This window comes from Coturnix japonica, chromosome 24, assembly GCF_054131305.1.
Source record: "Coturnix japonica strain WE chromosome 24, WE-NBRP24, whole genome shotgun sequence".
Classification (NCBI taxonomy): domain Eukaryota; kingdom Metazoa; phylum Chordata; class Aves; order Galliformes; family Phasianidae; genus Coturnix; species Coturnix japonica.
Window position 1 is genome coordinate 7,550,895 of NC_140686.1, and position 18,675 is coordinate 7,569,569.

Below are 18,675 nucleotides of genomic sequence, written 5' to 3' on the forward strand. Positions count from 1 at the left end.
ACCAACAAAGACTGGGTAAAGAACTGGTTGAGTGTGTCAGCCTCAACAAGTGCTGTTGAAGTCTTTTCAAAATACCAGTTTATCAGAGGGGAGACGTTCATTCTTTGCCCGTGTCATCAGACCATTGAACCTGTGGTATCTCATCTTGTTATTCATCAAACCACTTGACAAATTCACTCCCACCTGTGCCCTGGTTATCCTGACTGCATCTCTGCACATCTGGACAGCATGTCTGTATTCTTCCTAGGCCGCCCATCCCAGCTTCCACTGCCTATACCTCTCCTCAAAGTCCTCTAGTATGACCATCAAGCTCTTGCTCAGTCAGATGGGTTTACCATTTGCTCTGCGCTTTCTTACACTGTGGGATGAAGAGCTCTTCTGATCTCAGAAACATTTCCTTGAAGTTTAGGTTTCCTCCTGCTCTGGTCATTTCCAGACATTTAAAGACAGACTCCTGGGGCACATCAGTCAGCACAGGATGCAGGCAGGGAATAGGAGAGGTGACATCAATAATCTAACTTAATCCCTAGGAGGCTTTTGCCATTATCAATCACAGAATCACACAATGACCCGAGTTGCAAGGGACCTCAAGGATCATGAAGCTCCAACCCCTCTGCCTGGCAGTGCCACCAAACTTCCATGTTTACTAGATCAGGATGCCCATGGCCCCATCCAACCTGACCTTGAACACTTTCAGGAACAGGTCATCCACAACCTCGCTGGGCAGCCCGTTCCAGGACCTCACAACTGGCCTGACACCAAACTTTAATCTTCCCTCTTTCAACTAAAAACCATTTCCACCTGTCCAGCTATTATTCGCCCTTTCAAAGAGTTTACACCCCAGCGAATTATAGGTTCCCTTCAGGTACTGAAAGGCTGCAATGAGGTCACTCTGCAGCCTTCTCTTCTCCAGGTTAAGCAAGCCCAGAGAAGGGCTAGGTTGGTTCTCCCAATGGAAGGGAGGACCAAAAAGAACGTGATCCAATTGATGCACCACAGATTTCATTTGTAAATGGCAGAATACTCCAGATGCATCTATAAAGTATTTGCAAAAAGTAGACAACACATATGTTTCATCTAGTTGGTTATATGGACAGAGTAAGAGTGGGCATCCAGACTGAGGCAGACCCAAGAGGGGCCTGGCTGAAGTCTCCACACACTGACTGCAGTGGATCAGCAGGGACCCTCAACAAGCCAGGAGGTAAGAGAATGCCAAGCCAGGCGCAGGCTGGCTCTGGTCAAGATACCCATCCACATTATGATCTCCAGGACCTTGGGCACATGTATAAGCAGAGAAACATCAAAGGAAGTAGAAAAAGAAACTGATTAAAGAGTAATCACAGATTACTTCCTCAACTTCAAAAGAAGGTGCCAGAAATATGAAATCATTACGGTGTGCACTGGCCTCTAGAACAGTGATGGAGTCTCCCCAGCTGATTCCCACTAAAGCCATGGCTTTCCCCTTTGGAATTCTGTGTGCAAACAACAAAAAACAGAAACTCAGATGGACACAGAAAAGGATGCAGCAAGTGTTTAATGAGTCAGAGGGGGGAAATGATATCTCTGGAAATGCAGACGGCAAACTTGGTGAGCAGCAGGTGATGAGATGAATCTGCTCACCAGTCCTCCAACAGTGCTGCCACCACACCCACACATAGTGGCCAAGAAATGAAGAGAGGTTGGAGGTCACTCAGTTCTGGCTTTCCAATAGTACCAGAGATCTCTGAGGCAAAAAGACAACCTAGATAATAGATAGGAAGAGGAAGAAAAAGAGAATTCTGGTCTAATTTCTCCATGTTGTCAGCAAAGCCCAGCTGGCCCCGTCCTTTCTGTCTTGCAGGGCAAAAACAGCAGCACAAATTCTGTTCTTCTGTCCAGTGCCATGTTACGATTTCCAGGGGGACCTTGCCTGGGATCAGTGTCCAGCACCTTTAGCAGGGGTTGCATCTTCTGCCACAGTAGCGGTTGGAAATGCAGGAGAGGTCAAAGCCCCCCGAGGTGATGGGCACTCCCTGACAGCTGAGGATGCTGCCAACAGCAGCAGAGGTGGAGGATCCAACGGCGGTGTTCTGCGGGAAGGAGCTGAGGATGGGTCCGGGCAGGGTCACCACCACGGGAGAGGGCTCAATGACAATGGTGGAGTTCTGGCACTGCCTGACACAGGGCTCATTGCAGCTGCTGGCCAGAGGAGTCGGGCCGCACGGCTGGCATGGCTCACATGGGTTGCAGCAGGACATGTCTGCGGTCTGGGAGTGCACCTGTAAGGGTATAGGACAGGATGAAAGCAGAACGGGAATAGAATACTCAGAACAGGAACTGAATACCAGCAAGCCATGAATGAATCAACACCCATGCACTCTGTGCATCTGGAGAATGTGAAGTGGTAGGCAAGGTGTTCTTGGACCCAAGATATCTAGCTTTCGGCAGGGCAGAAATGCCCTCCCGTACCTATCAAGCTAGTTCCTAAATTGGAGTCCACAAGCTTCACAGGCTCAAAGTCCTAGATAAATCTTCACTTCTCTGCCCCATGACAAGCAGACTCAGGATTTACCATGGAACAGAGGCATCTCTGTTATTCACTCAGATACTCACTGTACTTAGTCCTCCTATATTTGGACAACAGGGAAGGGAAGGAGATTCTCACTCACCAGGTTCCTAAGGTCGTAAGAACGGTGGATGAGAGAGCAAGGTGCTGGGGTCCCTTTTATAATGGACATGAGATGACCTATATCCAAAGGCATTGCTTACAATGGTGATTATTTTCTGTCATGCTGTACTTGCACAGAATGCAAATCATCCCAGATAATGATATGGGTGGTCTGCCAGCTTCCTGTGCAATTCAGTTTCATTTCTGGCTTTATGCCATGTCACTTCCTGACTGAAAGCACCCTGTAAGAGGCATGATGAAGAGAAGCCCAAGCATTTCCGCACAACAAACACCGGTGTGGGCAAAACGCTCCTTTCATGTGCAACAAGAGTCCAGCCAAGGCAGAAGATTTCTGAATACATAAAAATTCAGAGCAGGAAGCCAACACACAGTCCATATCATTACCTAGGATGTTTGGCATTCAAGAGGTTCTTGTCAGAAAATAATCACTACTGTAAGTGACGCCTCCGGGTATGGGACAGCTTCAGTCGATTATAAAAGGCAGCCCAGTTCCTTAGTCTCACATTCGCCACTCTTGCCTCTTTCTTCTTGGGAACCAGGTGAGCGTGATCCCCTTCCTTGTCTCTTTCTGTCTTCATCGGGCGGCCAGACACCAACAGATCTCTCATCAGCTAGCAGCTCTGTTTCATGACAAAACTTGGAGCTGCTGGTCATGGTAAAGGGAAGCAGGCAGAAGTTTTCTTCTGGAGGGATGTTGGGACTGCCTTCAGGGGTTTCTGGGGTAGGGTCTAAGAAGTAGCATGATAGGCACTGGGCAGCTCTGTCTGGGTCCTGGTAGGAATAGACCAGGAAGCCAACAATCATCCATGCACAGCCTCCAACTCCCGATACTGCATGTGCGTGGTTCCCTCTTGATAGGATGGTAGACTCATCGTGACTCTCCATTTCTCCATTCAATCCTCTCTCCCAACAGGTGTGTTGCCAAACCAAAGACATGTCCTGCTGCAACCCGTGTGTGCCATGCCAGCCGTGCGGCCCGACCCCTCTGGCTAGCAGCTGCAATGAGCCTTGTGTCAGGCAGTGCCAGGACTCCACCATTGTCATTGAGCCCTCTCCCGTGGTGGTGACCCTGCCCGGACCCATCCTCAGCTCCTTCCCGCAGAACACTGCCGTTGGATCCTCCACCTCTGCCGCAGTTGGCAGCATCCTCAGCTGTCAGGGAGTGCCCATCACCTCGGGGGGCTTTGACCTCTCCTGCATTTCCAACCGCTACTGTGGCAGAAGATGCCCCTGCTAAAGGTGCTGGACACTGACCCAGACAAGGATCCCCACAATCTCAGAGCTTGGCACTGGACAGAAGAACAGACATTGTGCTGCTGTTTTCAGTGTAGGTGACCATGACTGGCTTACGCTGTCAGGACTGACAGAAGGGGCCATCCTGGCTTCTTTGACTACGTGGCCAATGTCTGCTTGCTCCCACCTCCTCCCATTCTTTCTTTCTCTTTTGTCTTCTTCTATCCACAGAATTCTCTTTGAAGGCCCCTGAAAGTGGTTGAGCAAAGTGCTAGCCTCTCTCCTTCGATGGGCATTTAGTTGGTGTCTTGTGGCAGCTCTGCCATGTGAAGAGGGCAACAGATTCTTCTCTGTCCCTTTTGCTCCCTGCACTTGGAATCTTCACTTGATATGACATTAGTTTCCTATTTAGACTCATTAAACATTTGCTGCACCTTTAATTATGCCTCTGTATCAGTGTGTTCTTAATTTTAAAATGGTCAGATGAGAAGTCTCTTTCTTTGATGGAAATGATCACAAATATGTAAGTACCATATTGCCAGATGGCGAGACAGGAGTAGATGTTCATCCTTCAGCAAGGCCACATCTAGAGCAGCCCTCTCCTGCAGATGTCGATCTCTGGAACTCAGAGACAACTAAGTATGAATTAGCAGCTGAGTACAGATTTATTACTGTGTAAGCCAGCTTTTATTCACTACATACAATTGTGTCATAAAAAGACTGTGTAATTACTATACGGTGTAACATACAGTTGTTTGCCTTCTCCCAAATACACGGTCTAATAACATCCTGACACTCAGACAACTCATGACCCTCGCCATGGCCTAGTTCTTGTTTTTCTGCTTCTCCTGTTCATTAAGCTTTCATATGAGGGCGTAATATCCTTGAAGTTTTCATGTCCTCCCTGTTCTCTCAGCCAACTCCCAACACTGTCACAGTTCTTCTAGGATTAATTTTCTCTCAGTTGTAGTAGCGGTCGTTCCCGTGTCTGTGGCACATTCCACCAGGTAACTAGCTATCTGCCCATGCCAGGACCATCGCAACACTGACTTCAACGTGCGGTTGCAGCAAATGACGTTTATTGCAGTGCAACTCGCACCTTAAATACACTACTTGCATTGTCTACACCCCTTAAGGCTGTGTCAAAAGCGTGTGTCAAATTTAAATCACAGAGAGTGGGACAGAGTGGGGGAGTTCCTGCCATGTCATATCCCGTGTCCTCACTAACACCTACTCCAACTTCTCCCCCTCCCCATGCTCAGTAAAGCCTTGCTCCATTACAGCACGATACGCGCTTATTGCCTTCCCATACTAGCACTGAATTAGTGCAGGATGATATATAGGGGATTATAATTGAGCTACACTCAATCAATCACACTATCTCCATCCCAACTAAAAATTTTTCTGACCAGTCCTGTAATGTGATACACTTTTAGTCTCATCAGGTGGTCTTCAATGTGCTCTGCTCTATAAGTCAGAGTTATTTTGCTCCTCTGACCCCCACCTACACATTCAAGTTCATAGGAGGAACAGGATGCTTGACTACCCACAAAGACTGGGGCAAAGAACTGGTTGATTGTGTCAGCCTCAGCAAGGTCTCATGAACTCTTTTCAAAATACCCGTTTTTCAGTAAGGGAATGTTCTTTGTTTGCCTGTGTCTTCAGACCATGGAACTTGTGGTATCTCATCTTGTTATTCATCAAAACCCTTGACAAATTGACTCCCACCTGTGCCCTGGATATCCTGACTGCATCTCTGCACATCTGGACAACAGGTCTGTATTCTTCCTAGGCCACCCATCCCTGCTTCCTCTGCTTATACCTTTCCTCATAATCCCCTTGTTTGACCATCAAGTTCTTGCTCAGTCAGACTGCTTTCCCTTCTGCTCTGCATCATTTCTTACACTATGGGATAGAGTGCTCTTGTGATCTCAGAAAGGTGTCCTTGAAGGACTAACTGCTATGGTCAGTTCCCGTGTTCCTAAGGATAGTCTCCTGGGGCACATCAGTCGGCACAGGAGGCAGGCAGGGAATAGGAGAGGTGAGATCAATAATCCAACTTATTCACTGAGGATTTTGCCATTATCAAGAGTAGGGGGAACACAACCAAAAGATAATCCTGTTGATGTACTACAGATTTCATTTGTAAATAACAGATTACTTCAGTTCAGATACACCTATAGGGCATTTCCCAAAATTAGGCCACATGTATGTTATGCATAGAAGAATTCACGGCCAGAGCAGGAGTGGGCATTCAGGCTGAAGCCAGACCCAAGAGAGGCCTGGCTGAAGGCTCCACACACTGACTGCAGTGGAGCACCACTGACCCTCACCAAGCCAGGAGGTAACAGAATGCCAGGCCAGACACAGACTGTCACTGGTGAAGATACCTATTCTCATGATGTGTTCCAGGTTCTTGGGTGCATGTCTAAGCAAACACACGTCAAAGCAAGAAGAAGCAGCAGATGTTTAAACACGGATTACTTTTTAAGCTTCAAAAGAAGGTGCCAGAAATATGAAATCATTATGGTGTGCACTGGCCTCTAGAACAGTGATGGAATCTCCCCAGCTGATTCCCACTAAATCCGTGGCTTTCCCCTTAGGTCTTCTGTGTGCAAACAACAAAAAACAGAAACTCAGATGGACACAGAAGAAGATGCAGCAAGTGTTTAATGAGTCAGAGGATGGAAATAATATTATTGGAAATGCAGACGTCAAGTGTGGTGAGCAGCAGGTAATGAGATTAAGCTGCTCACCAGTCCTACGGCAGATTTGACAGCAGGCCTACACACAGTGGCCAAGAAATGAAGAGAGGTTGCACGTCACTCAATTCTGGCTTTCAGAGATTATCAGAGATATCTGAGGCAAAAAGACAACCAAGACACTAGATAAGAAGAGGAAGAAAAAGAGAACTCTGGTCTAATTTCTCCATGTTGTCAGCAAAGTCCAGCTGGCCCCACACTTTCTGTCTTGCAGGGCAAAAACAGCAGCACACAGTTCGTCCTACTGTCCAGTGCCGTGTTATGATTTCCAGGGGGACCTTGCCTGGGATCAGTGTCCAGCACCTTTAGCAGGGGTTGCATCTTCTGCCACAGTAGCGGTTGGAAATGCAGGAGAGGTCAAAGCCCCCCGAGGTGATGGGCACTCCCTGACAGCTGAGGATGCTGCCAACAGCAGCAGAGGTGGAGGATCCAACGGCGGTGTTCTGCGGGAAGGAGCTGAGGATGGGTCCGGGCAGGGTCACTACCACGGGAGAGGGCTCAATGACAATGGTGGAGTTCTGGCACTGCCTGACACATGGTTCATTGCAGCTGCTGGCCAGAGGGGTTGGGCCGCACGGCTGGCATGGCTCACATGGGTTGCAGCAGGACATGTCTGCGGTCTGGGAGTGCACCTGTAAGGGTATAGGACAGGAAGAAAGCAGAACGGGGGGATTTACGAGGAACTAAATACCAGCAAGCCATGAATGAATCAACACCCATGCACTATGTGCATCTGGAGGATGTGAAGTGGTAGGCAAGGTGTTCTCGGACCCCAGATATCTAGCTTTCTGTAGGGCAGAAATTCCCCCCGGTGCCTATCAAGCTAGTTCCTAAATTGGAGTCCAATAGCTACCTACACACAGGCTCAGTGTCCTAGATAAAATTTCCCTTCTCACCCATGACAAGCAGTCCCAGGATTTGGCATGGAACAGAGGCGGCAGCATCTCAGATATTCACCGAGCTGAGACCTCCTTTATTTGAACGACGGGGGGGGAGACTCACACTCACCTGGTTCCAAAGGAGAAGGTGGTAAGAACGGTGGATGAGAGTGCAAGGGACTTGGGTCCCTTTTATAATGGACATAAGATGACCTATATCCAAAGGCACTGCTTACAGTGGTGATTATTTTCTGATTGGCTTTTCTTGTCCAGAATGCAAATCATCCCAGATAATGATATGGGTGGTCTGCCAGCTTCCTGTGCAATTCAGTTTCATTTTTGGCTTTATACCATGTCACTTCCTGACTGAAGGCACCTTTTAAGAGGCATGATGAAGAGAAGCCCAAGCATTTCCGCACAACAAACACCCTTGTGGGCAACACACTCCTTTCATGTGCTACGAGAATCCAGCAAAGGCAGAAGATGTCAGCTTAGGTCATTCCATATGGTTTCTTACGGGAACTTTTGTGAAGAGGTGTACCAGATCCAGACTGTGACACACTCCCAATTGACCCTTCTCTCTGCAATATACTGCTGCCCTGTTTTATCCTCTACCTTACTATGTCTCTGATCATGGAATGGGGCACAGACTTTTGCAATTTGGTCTCCTGACCTAAAAAAAAATACAACACTCGAGCAAACGCTGTAATACAAGTGCTGTTTTAGTAAAAAAATGAAGAGAGGCATTCAGAGTTCAGGTAAATACCCACACAGTTGACGTAGTGTTTTAGAGAAGATTCACACAGGTCTATGAGGATTTTTCCCATGCTTCACCATGTAGATCCTGATCCAATGCACCAGGGCTGAGGGAGTTCTAAGAGAAGTCCCGCAAATAGCAGCAGGACCACTGAGTCTTCACAGAGTTGAAGGGATTCCATGGAACCTCTAGTGATCATCTTCAGAGGGACTTATCAACTAGGAATAATCTGAGTTTCAATTTCTGCTCCATTACCCCTTGTTCTTTTGCAGTACACCACAAAAGAGAGTCTGAAAACCACTGCCAGATATCACACACTATAGATATTTGTAAACTCTGAGGAGACACGCTCTCAGCCTTCAGTTCTCCTGCCTGACGAGTCTCAGGACTCTCAGCCTTTCTTCAGAAGGGAGATGCTCCAGGCACCCGATCATCTTTGCTGTCCCCATCTGAACATTCTCTGGAAGTTCCATGTCTGCATTGATCTGAGGAGCCCAGAACTAGACACAGTATTCTAGATATGAATTCTTCAGGACAGAGTAGGTGGGGAGGATGACCTTGCTTGACCTGCTGGCCATGCACTTCCTCCTGTACACCTGGACACCATTTGCCTTTGTGTCCACAAGGCCACACAACCCACATCTGGCCAGGCTTTATCCTTCTGCACTGCAAAGTCCATTTCCTCAGAGCTCATTTCCAACAAGTCACTCCGCAGCCTGTACTGGTGCAGGCAGTGATGCCTCCGGTGGTGCAGGACCCCACATTTGCTTCTCTTGAAGTTCATCAGGTTCCTCTCCACCTAGCTCTCCAGTTCTTCCAGGTCTTTCTGAATGACAAAAGAGCACTCTGGTGTGTCAGCCACTCATCCCAGTTTCACACTGGCAGAAAATGTGCGGAGGGGGGACTTGATGTTTTTGTCTCGGTCATTGATGATGACATTCAACAGGACCAGACCCAGCACAATCTCCTAGGGAACACCACAACCTAAGCACATGCAACTCAATTTGGACCCATTCATTGTGAAACTGATTTCAGATAATCAGTGTGTTCTCAGTCCAGCTCACTGTGCTCTCACCTATCCCACACTTCCCATGCTTTGTTTCAAGAATGCTGTGGTAGACTGTGTCAAATACCCTCTGGAGTCAGGTTACACCAGATTCACTGCTCTCCTCTCATCGACCCAGTGAGTGATGACGTCCCAGAAGCCTATGATGTTGGTCAAGGATCATTTTCTCTTTTGAGAAGCCATGTTGACTACTTCTGATAGATTTCTTTTTTCCAACTGCTAGTGCATAGCATCCACAGCAAGTTGCTCCATCTCCTTTACCAGGGATGGAATTGAGGCTGACTGCCCTCTAGTTTCCCGGACCATCCTTCTTGCTTTTATTGAAGACTGGTGTGACGCTGGCTACCCTCCAGTCTTCAGGCACCTATCCCACTCAGCAAGATTTTTCTAAGAAAATAAATAGCAATTTGTGAAGCACTCTTACCAGCTCCAAAATTTCTCAAGGGTGAATCAAGGGTATCAGCATAGTCTCATAGTATCATAGTCTTGTGCGGGTTGGAAGGGACCTTAGAGATCACCGAGTCCAACCCCCGGGATTTGAGCATCTGTGTAGCAGAGCGGCACTTCTACCACTTTCGCCACAGGGGGCATTCAAACCCCGGGCCCCAATTTTGCAAGGCGGCATTCCTACCACTCATTTAATGTGCTACGAGAGTCCAGCAAAGGCAGAAGATGTCAGCTTAGGTCATTCCATATGGTGTATGGTGTAGGCGGCATTCCTACCACTGCGCCACTGGGGCACAGGGTGACCATCTCTGAGAAGTTCCTCCTCCACCACTGGGAAGTCATCCCTTGTCTCAGACCTGGAGGGTCTGGAATGTCCAACGAGCAGTCTGAGCAGTACAGACTGAAGCAAAGAAGGAGTTTCACAGAAAGGGAATCGGATGCACTGAGCGGTTCCTACCAGTGCTGAGAATTTATGCTATTCATGGCAAAAATTAGCTTCTGTCATGAAAAGGAAAATATGTAAAATTTTTCCCAGTTGATTATCCATAAAATTAAAGACAGCACAATACAGAAAGCAAGAAGGAGCACTCCAAGGGCAGGAGCTCCAGAGAGAAACATGGGGAAAGTCCAGCTGATTCCCCATTAGTCTGCACATAAGATTCACTTGCTGTCTTTATTGCTCTTCTAATTCCTTCTTACTGAAAAAACCCAAGTGATACACCATTTGCTGTTTGGTCTTTCTTGTGAGACGTGGAAAGTACTTTTAACCTATTCCAAGATCCCCAGGGGAAAACATGAGGAGACAAGCCATGTGGGCAGAATTCTGAAGAAAAATGAGGTGTCAAGTGGGACCAGATCTCACTGGGGAGATGGTACATCTCTTGCATGATAGGCTCCTAAGAAACCCTAAGGAGTAACCCAGCTGACATCAATTCCACTTACTGGACTCTTCCATATATGAAATGAGTCTGATTCCCACACTGGTCCTTCTTGTGTGGGAATGCTTGGGCCTCCCTTCATGACACACAAAAGATGTCTTTGGTGTGGAATGGAAATTACACAAAGCTGGAAACATAACAGGGCAGAGCAGGAAGCCAACACACAGTCCATATCATTACCTAGGATGTTTGGCATTCAAGAGGTTCTTGTCAGAAAATAACCACTACTGTAAGTGACGCCTCCGGGTATGGGACAGCTTCAGTCGATTATAAAAGGCAGCCCAGTTCCTTAGTCTCACATTCGCCACTCTTGCCTCTTTCTACTTGGGAACCGGGTGAGTGTGAGCCCCCTTCTTGTCTCTTTTTGATCTTCGATAGCTCTGACACCAACAGACCTCTCATCAGCTAGCAGCTCTGTTTCATGACAGAACTTGGAGCTGCTGGTCATGGTAAAGGGAAGCAGGCAGACGTTTTGTTTTGGAGGGAAGATGGGGCTTGTGTGCTAGGGTCTAAGAAGTAGCTTGATAGGCACTGGGCGGCTGTATCTGAGTACTGGCAAAGAGTCCGGGAAGCCAACGATCATCCCTGTACTGACTCCGACTCCCGATACTGCATGTGCATGGTTCCCTCTTGATGGGATGGTAGACTCATCGTGACTCTCCATTTTCTCCATTCAATCCTCTCTCCCAACAGGTGTGTTGCCAAACCAAAGACATGTCCTGCTGCAACCCGTGTGTGCCATGCCAGCCGTGTGGCCCAACCCCTCTGGCCAGCAGCTGCAATGAGCCCTGTGTCAGGCAGTGCCAGGACTCAACAATCGCCATCGAGCCCTCTCCCGTGGTGGTGATCCTGCCCGGACCCATCCTCAGCTCCTTCCCACAGAACACTGTTGTGGGATCCTCCACCTCTGCCGCAGTTGGCAGCATCCTCAGCTGTCAGGGAGTGCCCATCACCTCTGGGGGCTTTGACCTCTCCTGCATTTCCAACCGCTACTGTGGCAGAAGATGCCCCTGCTAAAGGTGCTGGACACTGACCCAGACAAGGATCCCCACAATCTCAGAGCTTGGCACTGGACAGAAGAACAGACTTTGTGCTGCTGTTTTCAGAGTAGGTGACCATGACTGGCTTACGCTGACAGGACTGACAGAAGGGGCCATCCTGGCTTCTTTGACTACGTGGCCATTGTCTACCCATTCTCTCTTCCACCCATTCTTTCTTTCTCTTTTGTCTTCTGCTCTCCACAAAACTCTCTCTGAAACTTGCTGAGTGACCAGCTAGCCTCTCTCCTTTGATGGGCATTTAGATGGGTGTCCTGCGGCAGCTTTGCCATGGGAAGAGGGCAACAGGTTTTTCTCTGTTGCTGCTGATCCCGGCACTTGGAATCTTCGCTTGGTCTGACTTCCCTTTCCTACTTAGACTCATTAAACTTTTGCTGCAACCTTCTTTGTGCCTCAGTATCATGCGTCAGTCTCCTTTTTCAAACAGTCAGATGAGAAGTATCTTTCTTTGATGGAAATGATCACAAATATGGAATTACCATATTTGCCAGATGGGGAGGCAACCATAGACATTCATCCTTCAGTCAGGGCCACATCTAGAGCTGCCCTGTCCTGCAGGCGTGGGTTTGTGAAAGTCAGAGACAAATTAATATGAGTTAGCAGCTGAGTGCAGATTTATTACTCTGCAAGCTAGGTTTTATACACTAATTACAATCATGGCATAAGACGATTGGGTAAATAGGATACGGTGCAACATATGGTTGGTTGCCTTCTCCCAACTACACAGTCCAATAAAATCCAGACAAAGTGACAACTTGTGACCCTCGCCACGGCCTAGTTCTTGTTTTTCTGCTTCAGTTGTTCATTAAGACCTGCTTGGTTTGGATGACCACAATCTATGAACAGTTGTCAGGAAACACTCCATGTCCAGGACACCCGTGCTTGGTATCAGAATTAGCGAAGAAGATGGAGAGCAGATGGAGGTTATACATGATGCTCCCGAGAAATATCAGTAATGCCAGAATCTGCCTCCTGAACACCTACTCAGACTTTCCTGTACAGATGTCAGGGGCCGTGAATCTCTCCAGGAATGAGGCATGGTGCTTTGAGCAAGAGCTGCTGGGCAAGTCATGACAGAACTCTTTGCAATAAGGCTGCATTCTGTCCTTCTCCATGCAGATGGAACAGATGAACGTACACACACAAGCCAGTTCCCAGTAATTCCCAGTGGAGTAGGTGCAAAGGCCAAGAGAATGATTTGAGAGATCAGGAGCTCATGGGCTCACGCAAAAGGGAGTTACATCAGCACTGCATTGATCTGTCCGTCCTAGAGAACCTGATTCTCCTCCAAGACTCCCCAAAGATCCTGAGGAGTGTTCTAGCTTCCTGGGGGCAATAGGATGTTTTGTATGGTAGGAGGGGATGGAATACCGTGTCCAGTCTTGGCCGCATTGCGTTGGGGCCAGAGTACAGAGGTACCAAGCTGAGGGATTCCATACGGGTGTTGAAGTTGTAAGTCTCTCAATGGTTTTATGTGGGATGGTATTCAGAACAGGTCCAAGCAAGGTCCCCAACCACGAGGAGGGTTCAGTGATGGTGGTGGAGTCCTGGCACTGCCTGACATAGAGCTCACTGCAGATGCTGTCCAGAGTATTCTGGCTGCAGGGCTGGCATGACTGGCCCTGGTTACAGCAGGTCTAAACATTAGTCTGGACATGCACCTGCTGGGGAAGGGATTAGACAGGACACAGAACACTGCATCACTGAATCTTACAACTCTTCCCGCTGCGATGTTTCCTTAATGGTCTTACCAAACTCTGAAAGCTAGAATAATTAATGTCACTGTATGTCCTTGTTCAGGCTAGATCCCTGAGAAGGAAGTTAAGAGAGCCACGTAAACAGGACAGGGAAGAGGGGGAAAGATGGGAAAGAAAATGCAGGGAGATTGGCCCAGATGAAAAAAATACAACACAGCAACAATGTAGGGGAACACTTTTCTTACTAAATATAAATGCAGACCTTTAGATTATGCAATATAATACCAAGGCTATTCAACCAAATGAAATGAGAGTGAGATTTCAAAACCAAAGCATTTTCTCCAGTACTGTAGGCTAGAAAACAAGGGAGCAGTGAGAGGAAAGAGGGCAGCTTTGTGACTGGCAATCAGTTTTAACTTTCCCTCCACCAAGTGGAAAACAGAAATGGAAAAGTGAAGTCTTTGAGAAGGTATAGTCCATTTTTCTCTTCTGAGATCTAGTGACCAGAAATGTCCCGTGCAATCAGAAGTATGTAGAGCAACAGACAAGACAAAAAATACTGAAACCATTAGTACACCATCCTGCTTATGAGTGATTTTCAGGTACTGGCAAACCTTCTCCACAAGCCTACTCTCAGTGTGTTCTCTCACACTGTGGACAAACAGGGGATTGCAATCACCCAAACATAGCCCCTTGCAGAAGACCTACATGAATTTCAAATGGGCATATTTTTAAGCTAGTCATGATCCCTTTAGATGCTAACAGTTACCTCTGACGCATCACATGCCCCATTCATCTTAGTCTACTTGGCTTATTTGCTGAGGATACAATCGATCACACTATCTCCGTCTATACTAAAAGCTGTTCTGGCCAGTCCTGTAATGTGGTACACTTTCAGTCTCATCAGGTGGTCTTCAATGTGCTCTGCTCTTACAGTCGGAGGGATTTTGATTCCCCAACCACCACAAACACGTTCGAGGACATGGGAGACCTGGGATGCTTGACTACCAACGAGGACTGGGTAAAGAACTGGTTGAGTGTGTCAGCTTCAACAAGGGCTATTGAAGACTTTTCAAAATACACATTTTTCAGAGAGGGGATGGTCTTTGTTTGCCCATGTCTTCTGACCATTGAACCTGTGGTATCTCATCTTGTTATTCATCTATGATACTCAAATTCACTCCAACCTGTGCCCTGGCTATCCTGACTGCACCTCTGCACATCTGGACAGCAGGCCTGTATTCTTCCTAGGCCACCCATCCCTGCTTCCACTGCCTATACTTTTCCTCATAATTCTCTAGTTTGACCATCAAGCTCTTGCTCAGTCAGACTGCTTTCCCTTCTGCTCTGCATCATTTCTTACACTTTGGGATAGAGTGTGATCTCAGAAAGGTGTCCTTGAAGGACTACCTGCTCTGGTCATTCCCATGTTCCTAAGGATAGTCTCCCGAGGCACATCAGTCGGCACAGGAGGCAGGCAGGGAATAGGAGAGGTGAGATCAATAATCTAACTTATTCACTGAGGATTTTGCCATTATCAAGAGTAGGGGGAACACAACAAAAAGATGATCCTGTTGATGTACTACAGATTTCATTTGTCAATAACAGATAACTTCAGTTCAGATACACTGAATTTCCCAAATTTCCCAAAAGTAAGCCAAATGTATGTTATGTGTAGAAGATTTCACGGCCAGAGCAGGAGTGGGCATCCAGGCTGAGGCCCGACCCAAGAGAGGCCTGGCTGAAGGCTCCACACACTGACTGCAGTGGAGCACCACTGACCTTCACCAAGCCAGGAGGTAACAGAATGCCAAGCCTGACACAGGCTGTCAGTGCTCAAGATACCAATCCTCATGTTGTGCTCCAGGCTCTTGGGTGCATGTCTAAGCAATGACACATCAAAGCAAGGAGAATCAGCAGCTGGTTAAAGAGTAAACACGGATTACTTTTTAAGCTTCAAAAGAAGGTGCCAGAAATATGAAATCATTACGGTCTGCACTGGCCTCTAGAACAGTGGTGGAGTCTCTGCTGCTGATTCCCACTAAATCCGTGGCTTTCCCCTTAGGTCTTCTGTGTGCAAACAACAAAAAGAGAAACTCAGATGGACACAGGAGAGTATGCAGCAAGTGTTTAATGAGTCAGAGGGGGAAAAGATATCTCTGGAAATGCAGACAGCAAGCGTGGTGAGCAGCAGGTGATGAGATGAATCTGCTCACCAGTCCTACAACAGCGCTGCCACCACACCCACACATAGTGGCCAAGTAATGAAGAGAGGTTGCAGGTCACTCAATTCTGGCTTTCCAATAGTATCAAAGATCTCTGATGCAAAAAGACAACCAAGACACTAGATAAGAAGAGGAAGAAAAGAGAATTCTGGTCTAATTTCTGCATGTTGTCAGCAAAGTCCAGCTGGCTCCACCCTTTCTGTCTTGCAGGGCAAAAACAGCAGCACAAATTCTGTTCTTCTGTCCAGTGCCATGTTACGATTTCCAGGGGGACCTTGCCTGGGATTAGTGTCCAGCACCTTTAGCAGGGGTTGCATCTTCTGCCACAGTAGCGGTTGGAAATGCAGGAGAGGTCAAAGCCCCCCGAGGTGATGGGCACTCCCTGACAGCTGAGGATGCTGCCAACAGCAGCGGAGGTGGAGGATCCAACGGCGGTGTTCTGAGGGAAGGAGCTGAGGATGGGTCCGGGCAGGGTCACCACCACGGGAGAGGGCTCAATGACAATGGTGGAGTTCTGGCACTGCCTGACACAGGGCTCATTGCAGCTGCTGGCCAGAGAGGTTGGGCCGCACGGCTGGCATGGCTCACATGGGTTGCAGCAGGACATGTCTGCGGTCTGGGAGTGCACCTGTAAGGGTATAGGACAGGATGAAAGCAGAACGGGAGGATTTACGAGGAACTGAATACCAGCAAGCCATGAATGAATCAACACCCATGCACTCTGTGCATCTGGAGAATGTGAAGTGGTAGGCAAGGTGTTCTTGGACCCCAGATATCTAGCTTTCGGCAGGGCAGAAATGCCCTCCCGTACCTATCAAGCTAGTTCCTAAATTGGAGTCCACAAGCTTCACAGGCTCAAAGTCCTAGATAAATCTTCACTTCTCTGCCCCATGACAAGCAGACTCAGGATTTACCATGGAACAGAGGCATCTCTGTTATTCACTCAGATACTCACTGTACTTAGTCCTCCTATATTTGGACAACAGGGAAGGGAAGGAGATTCTCACTCACCAGGTTCCTAAGGTCGTAAGAACGGTGGATGAGAGAGCAAGGTGCTGGGGTCCCTTTTATAATGGACATGAGATGACCTATATCCAAAGGCATTGCTTACAATGGTGATTATTTTCTGTCATGCTGTACTTGCACAGAATGCAAATCATCCCAGATAATGATATGGGTGGTCTGCCAGCTTCCTGTGCAATTCAGTTTCGTTTCTGGCTTTATGCCATGTCACTTCCTGACTGAAAGCACCTTTTAAGAGGCATGATGAAGAGAAGCCCAAGCATTTCCGCACAACAAACACCGGTGTGGGCTAAATGCTCCTTTCATGTGCAACAAGAGTCCAGCCAAGGCAGAAGATTTCTGAATACATAAAAGTGCAGAGCAGGAAGCCAACACACAGTCCATATCATTACCTAGGATGTTTGGCATTCAAGAGGTTCTTGTCAGAAAATAATCACTACTGTAAATGACGCCTCCATGTATGGGACAGCTTCAGTCGATTATAAAAGGCAGCCCAGTTCCTTAGTCTCACATTCGCCACTCTTGCCTCTTTCTTCTTGGGAACCAGGTGAGTGTGAGACCCATTCTTGTCTCTTTCTGTCTTCATCAGGCGGCCAGACACCAACAGATCTCTCATCAGCCAGCAGCTCTGTTTCATGACAAAACTTGGAGCTGCTGGTCATGGTAAAGGGAAGCAGGCAGAAGTTTTCTTCTGGAGGGATGTTGGGACTGCCTTCAGGGGCTTCTGGGGTAGGGTCTAAGAAGTAGCATGATAGGCACTGGGCAGCTCTGTCTGGGTCCTGGTAGGAATAGACCAGGAAGCCAACAATCATCCATGCACAGCCTCCAACTCCCGATACTGCATGTGCGTGGTTCCCTCTTGATAGGATGGTAGACTCATCGTGACTCTCCATTTCTCCATTCAATCCTCTCTCCCAACAGGTGTGTTGCCAAACCAAAGACATGTCCTGCTGCAACCCGTGTGTGCCATGCCAGCCGTGTGGCCCGACCCCTCTGGCTAGCAGCTGCAATGAGCCTTGTGTCAGGCAGTGCCAGGACTCCACCATTGTCATTGAGCCCTCTCCCGTGGTGGTGACCCTGCCCGGACCCATCCTCAGCTCCTTCCCGCAGAACACTGCCGTTGGATCCTCCACCTCTGCCGCAGTTGGCAGCATCCTCAGCTGTCAGGGAGTGCCCATCACCTCGGGGGGCTTTGACCTCTCCTGCATTTCCAACCGCTACTGTGGCAGAAGATGCCCCTGCTAAAGGTGCTGGACACTGACCCAGACAAGGATCCCCACAATCTCAGAGCTTGGCACTGGACAGAAGAACAGACATTGTGCTGCTGTTTTCAGTGTAGGTGACCATGACTGGCTTACGCTGTCAGGACTGACAGAAGGGGCCATCCTGGCTTCTTTGACTACGTGGCCAATGTCTGCTTGCTCCCACCTCCTCCCATTCTTTCTTTCTCTTTTGTCTTCTTCTCTCCACAAAATTCTCTTTGAAGGCCCCTGAAAGTGGTTGAGCAAAGTGCTAGCCTCTCTCCTTCGATGGGCATTTAGTTGGTGTCTTGTGGCAGCTCTGCCATGTGAAGAGGGCAACAGATTCTTCTCTGTCCCTTTTGCTCCCTGCACTTGGAATCTTCACTTGATATGACATTAGTTTCCTATTTAGACTCATTAAACATTTGCTGCACCTTTAATTATGCCTCTGTATCAGTGTGTTCTTAATTTTAAAATGGTCAGATGAGAAGTCTCTTTCTTTGATGGAAATGATCACAAATATGTAAGTACCATATTGCCAGATGGCGAGACAAGAGTAGATGTTCATCCTTCAGCAAGGCCACATCTAGAGCAGCCCTCTCCTGCAGATGTCGATCTCTGGAACTCAGAGACAACTAAGTATGAATTAGCAGCTGAGTACAGATTTATTACTGTGTAAGCC

At 47.9% G+C, this 18,675-nt stretch overlaps 2 protein-coding genes and 4 pseudogenes across 6 annotated transcripts; 3 read left to right on the top strand and 3 right to left on the bottom strand.

Moving 5' to 3' along the window:
• Positions 1-1,522: 1,522 nt before the first annotated feature.
• On the bottom strand, positions 1,523-2,741 carry LOC146757244 (feather keratin Cos1-1/Cos1-3/Cos2-1-like). The gene is made up of 2 exons (XM_085523656.1): positions 2,649-2,741; positions 1,523-2,258 (listed from the first exon to the last, which is right to left on the bottom strand). The coding sequence occupies exons 1-2, from the start codon at positions 2,739-2,741 to the stop codon at positions 1,932-1,934; spliced, it is 420 nt and encodes a 139-aa protein (XP_085379782.1). The 3' UTR covers positions 1,523-1,931.
• A 424-nt stretch (positions 2,742-3,165) lies between these two features.
• Positions 3,166-4,341, top strand: LOC146757245 (feather keratin Cos1-1/Cos1-3/Cos2-1 pseudogene; annotated as a pseudogene). Its single transcript, XR_014937097.1, has 2 exons — positions 3,166-3,207; positions 3,582-4,341. The product of XR_014937097.1 is annotated as a feather keratin Cos1-1/Cos1-3/Cos2-1 pseudogene (transcript).
• A 2,213-nt stretch (positions 4,342-6,554) lies between these two features.
• Positions 6,555-7,694, bottom strand: LOC146757246 (feather keratin Cos1-1/Cos1-3/Cos2-1 pseudogene; annotated as a pseudogene). Its single transcript, XR_014937098.1, has 2 exons — positions 7,672-7,694; positions 6,555-7,295 (listed from the first exon to the last, which is right to left on the bottom strand). The product of XR_014937098.1 is annotated as a feather keratin Cos1-1/Cos1-3/Cos2-1 pseudogene (transcript).
• A 3,368-nt stretch (positions 7,695-11,062) lies between these two features.
• LOC146757247 (feather keratin Cos1-2 pseudogene) lies at positions 11,063-12,203 on the top strand (annotated as a pseudogene). Its single transcript, XR_014937099.1, has 2 exons — positions 11,063-11,084; positions 11,443-12,203. The product of XR_014937099.1 is annotated as a feather keratin Cos1-2 pseudogene (transcript).
• Positions 12,204-15,461: 3,258 nt separating this feature from the next.
• LOC116654448 (feather keratin Cos1-1/Cos1-3/Cos2-1-like) lies at positions 15,462-16,833 on the bottom strand. 2 transcript variants are annotated; one of them, XM_085523658.1, is made up of 2 exons: positions 16,714-16,833; positions 15,462-16,345 (listed from the first exon to the last, which is right to left on the bottom strand). In XM_085523658.1, the coding sequence occupies exons 1-2, from the start codon at positions 16,831-16,833 to the stop codon at positions 16,031-16,033; spliced, it is 435 nt and encodes a 144-aa protein (XP_085379784.1). In that variant the 3' UTR covers positions 15,462-16,030. The 2 variants fall into 2 exon arrangements, with proteins under 2 accessions (XP_085379784.1, XP_085379785.1); XM_085523659.1 differs by lacking the exon at positions 16,714-16,833 and having other exon boundaries at positions 15,463-16,352.
• Positions 16,834-17,673: 840 nt separating this feature from the next.
• LOC146757248 (feather keratin Cos1-1/Cos1-3/Cos2-1 pseudogene) lies at positions 17,674-18,433 on the top strand (annotated as a pseudogene).
• Positions 18,434-18,675: the final 242 nt, after the last annotated feature.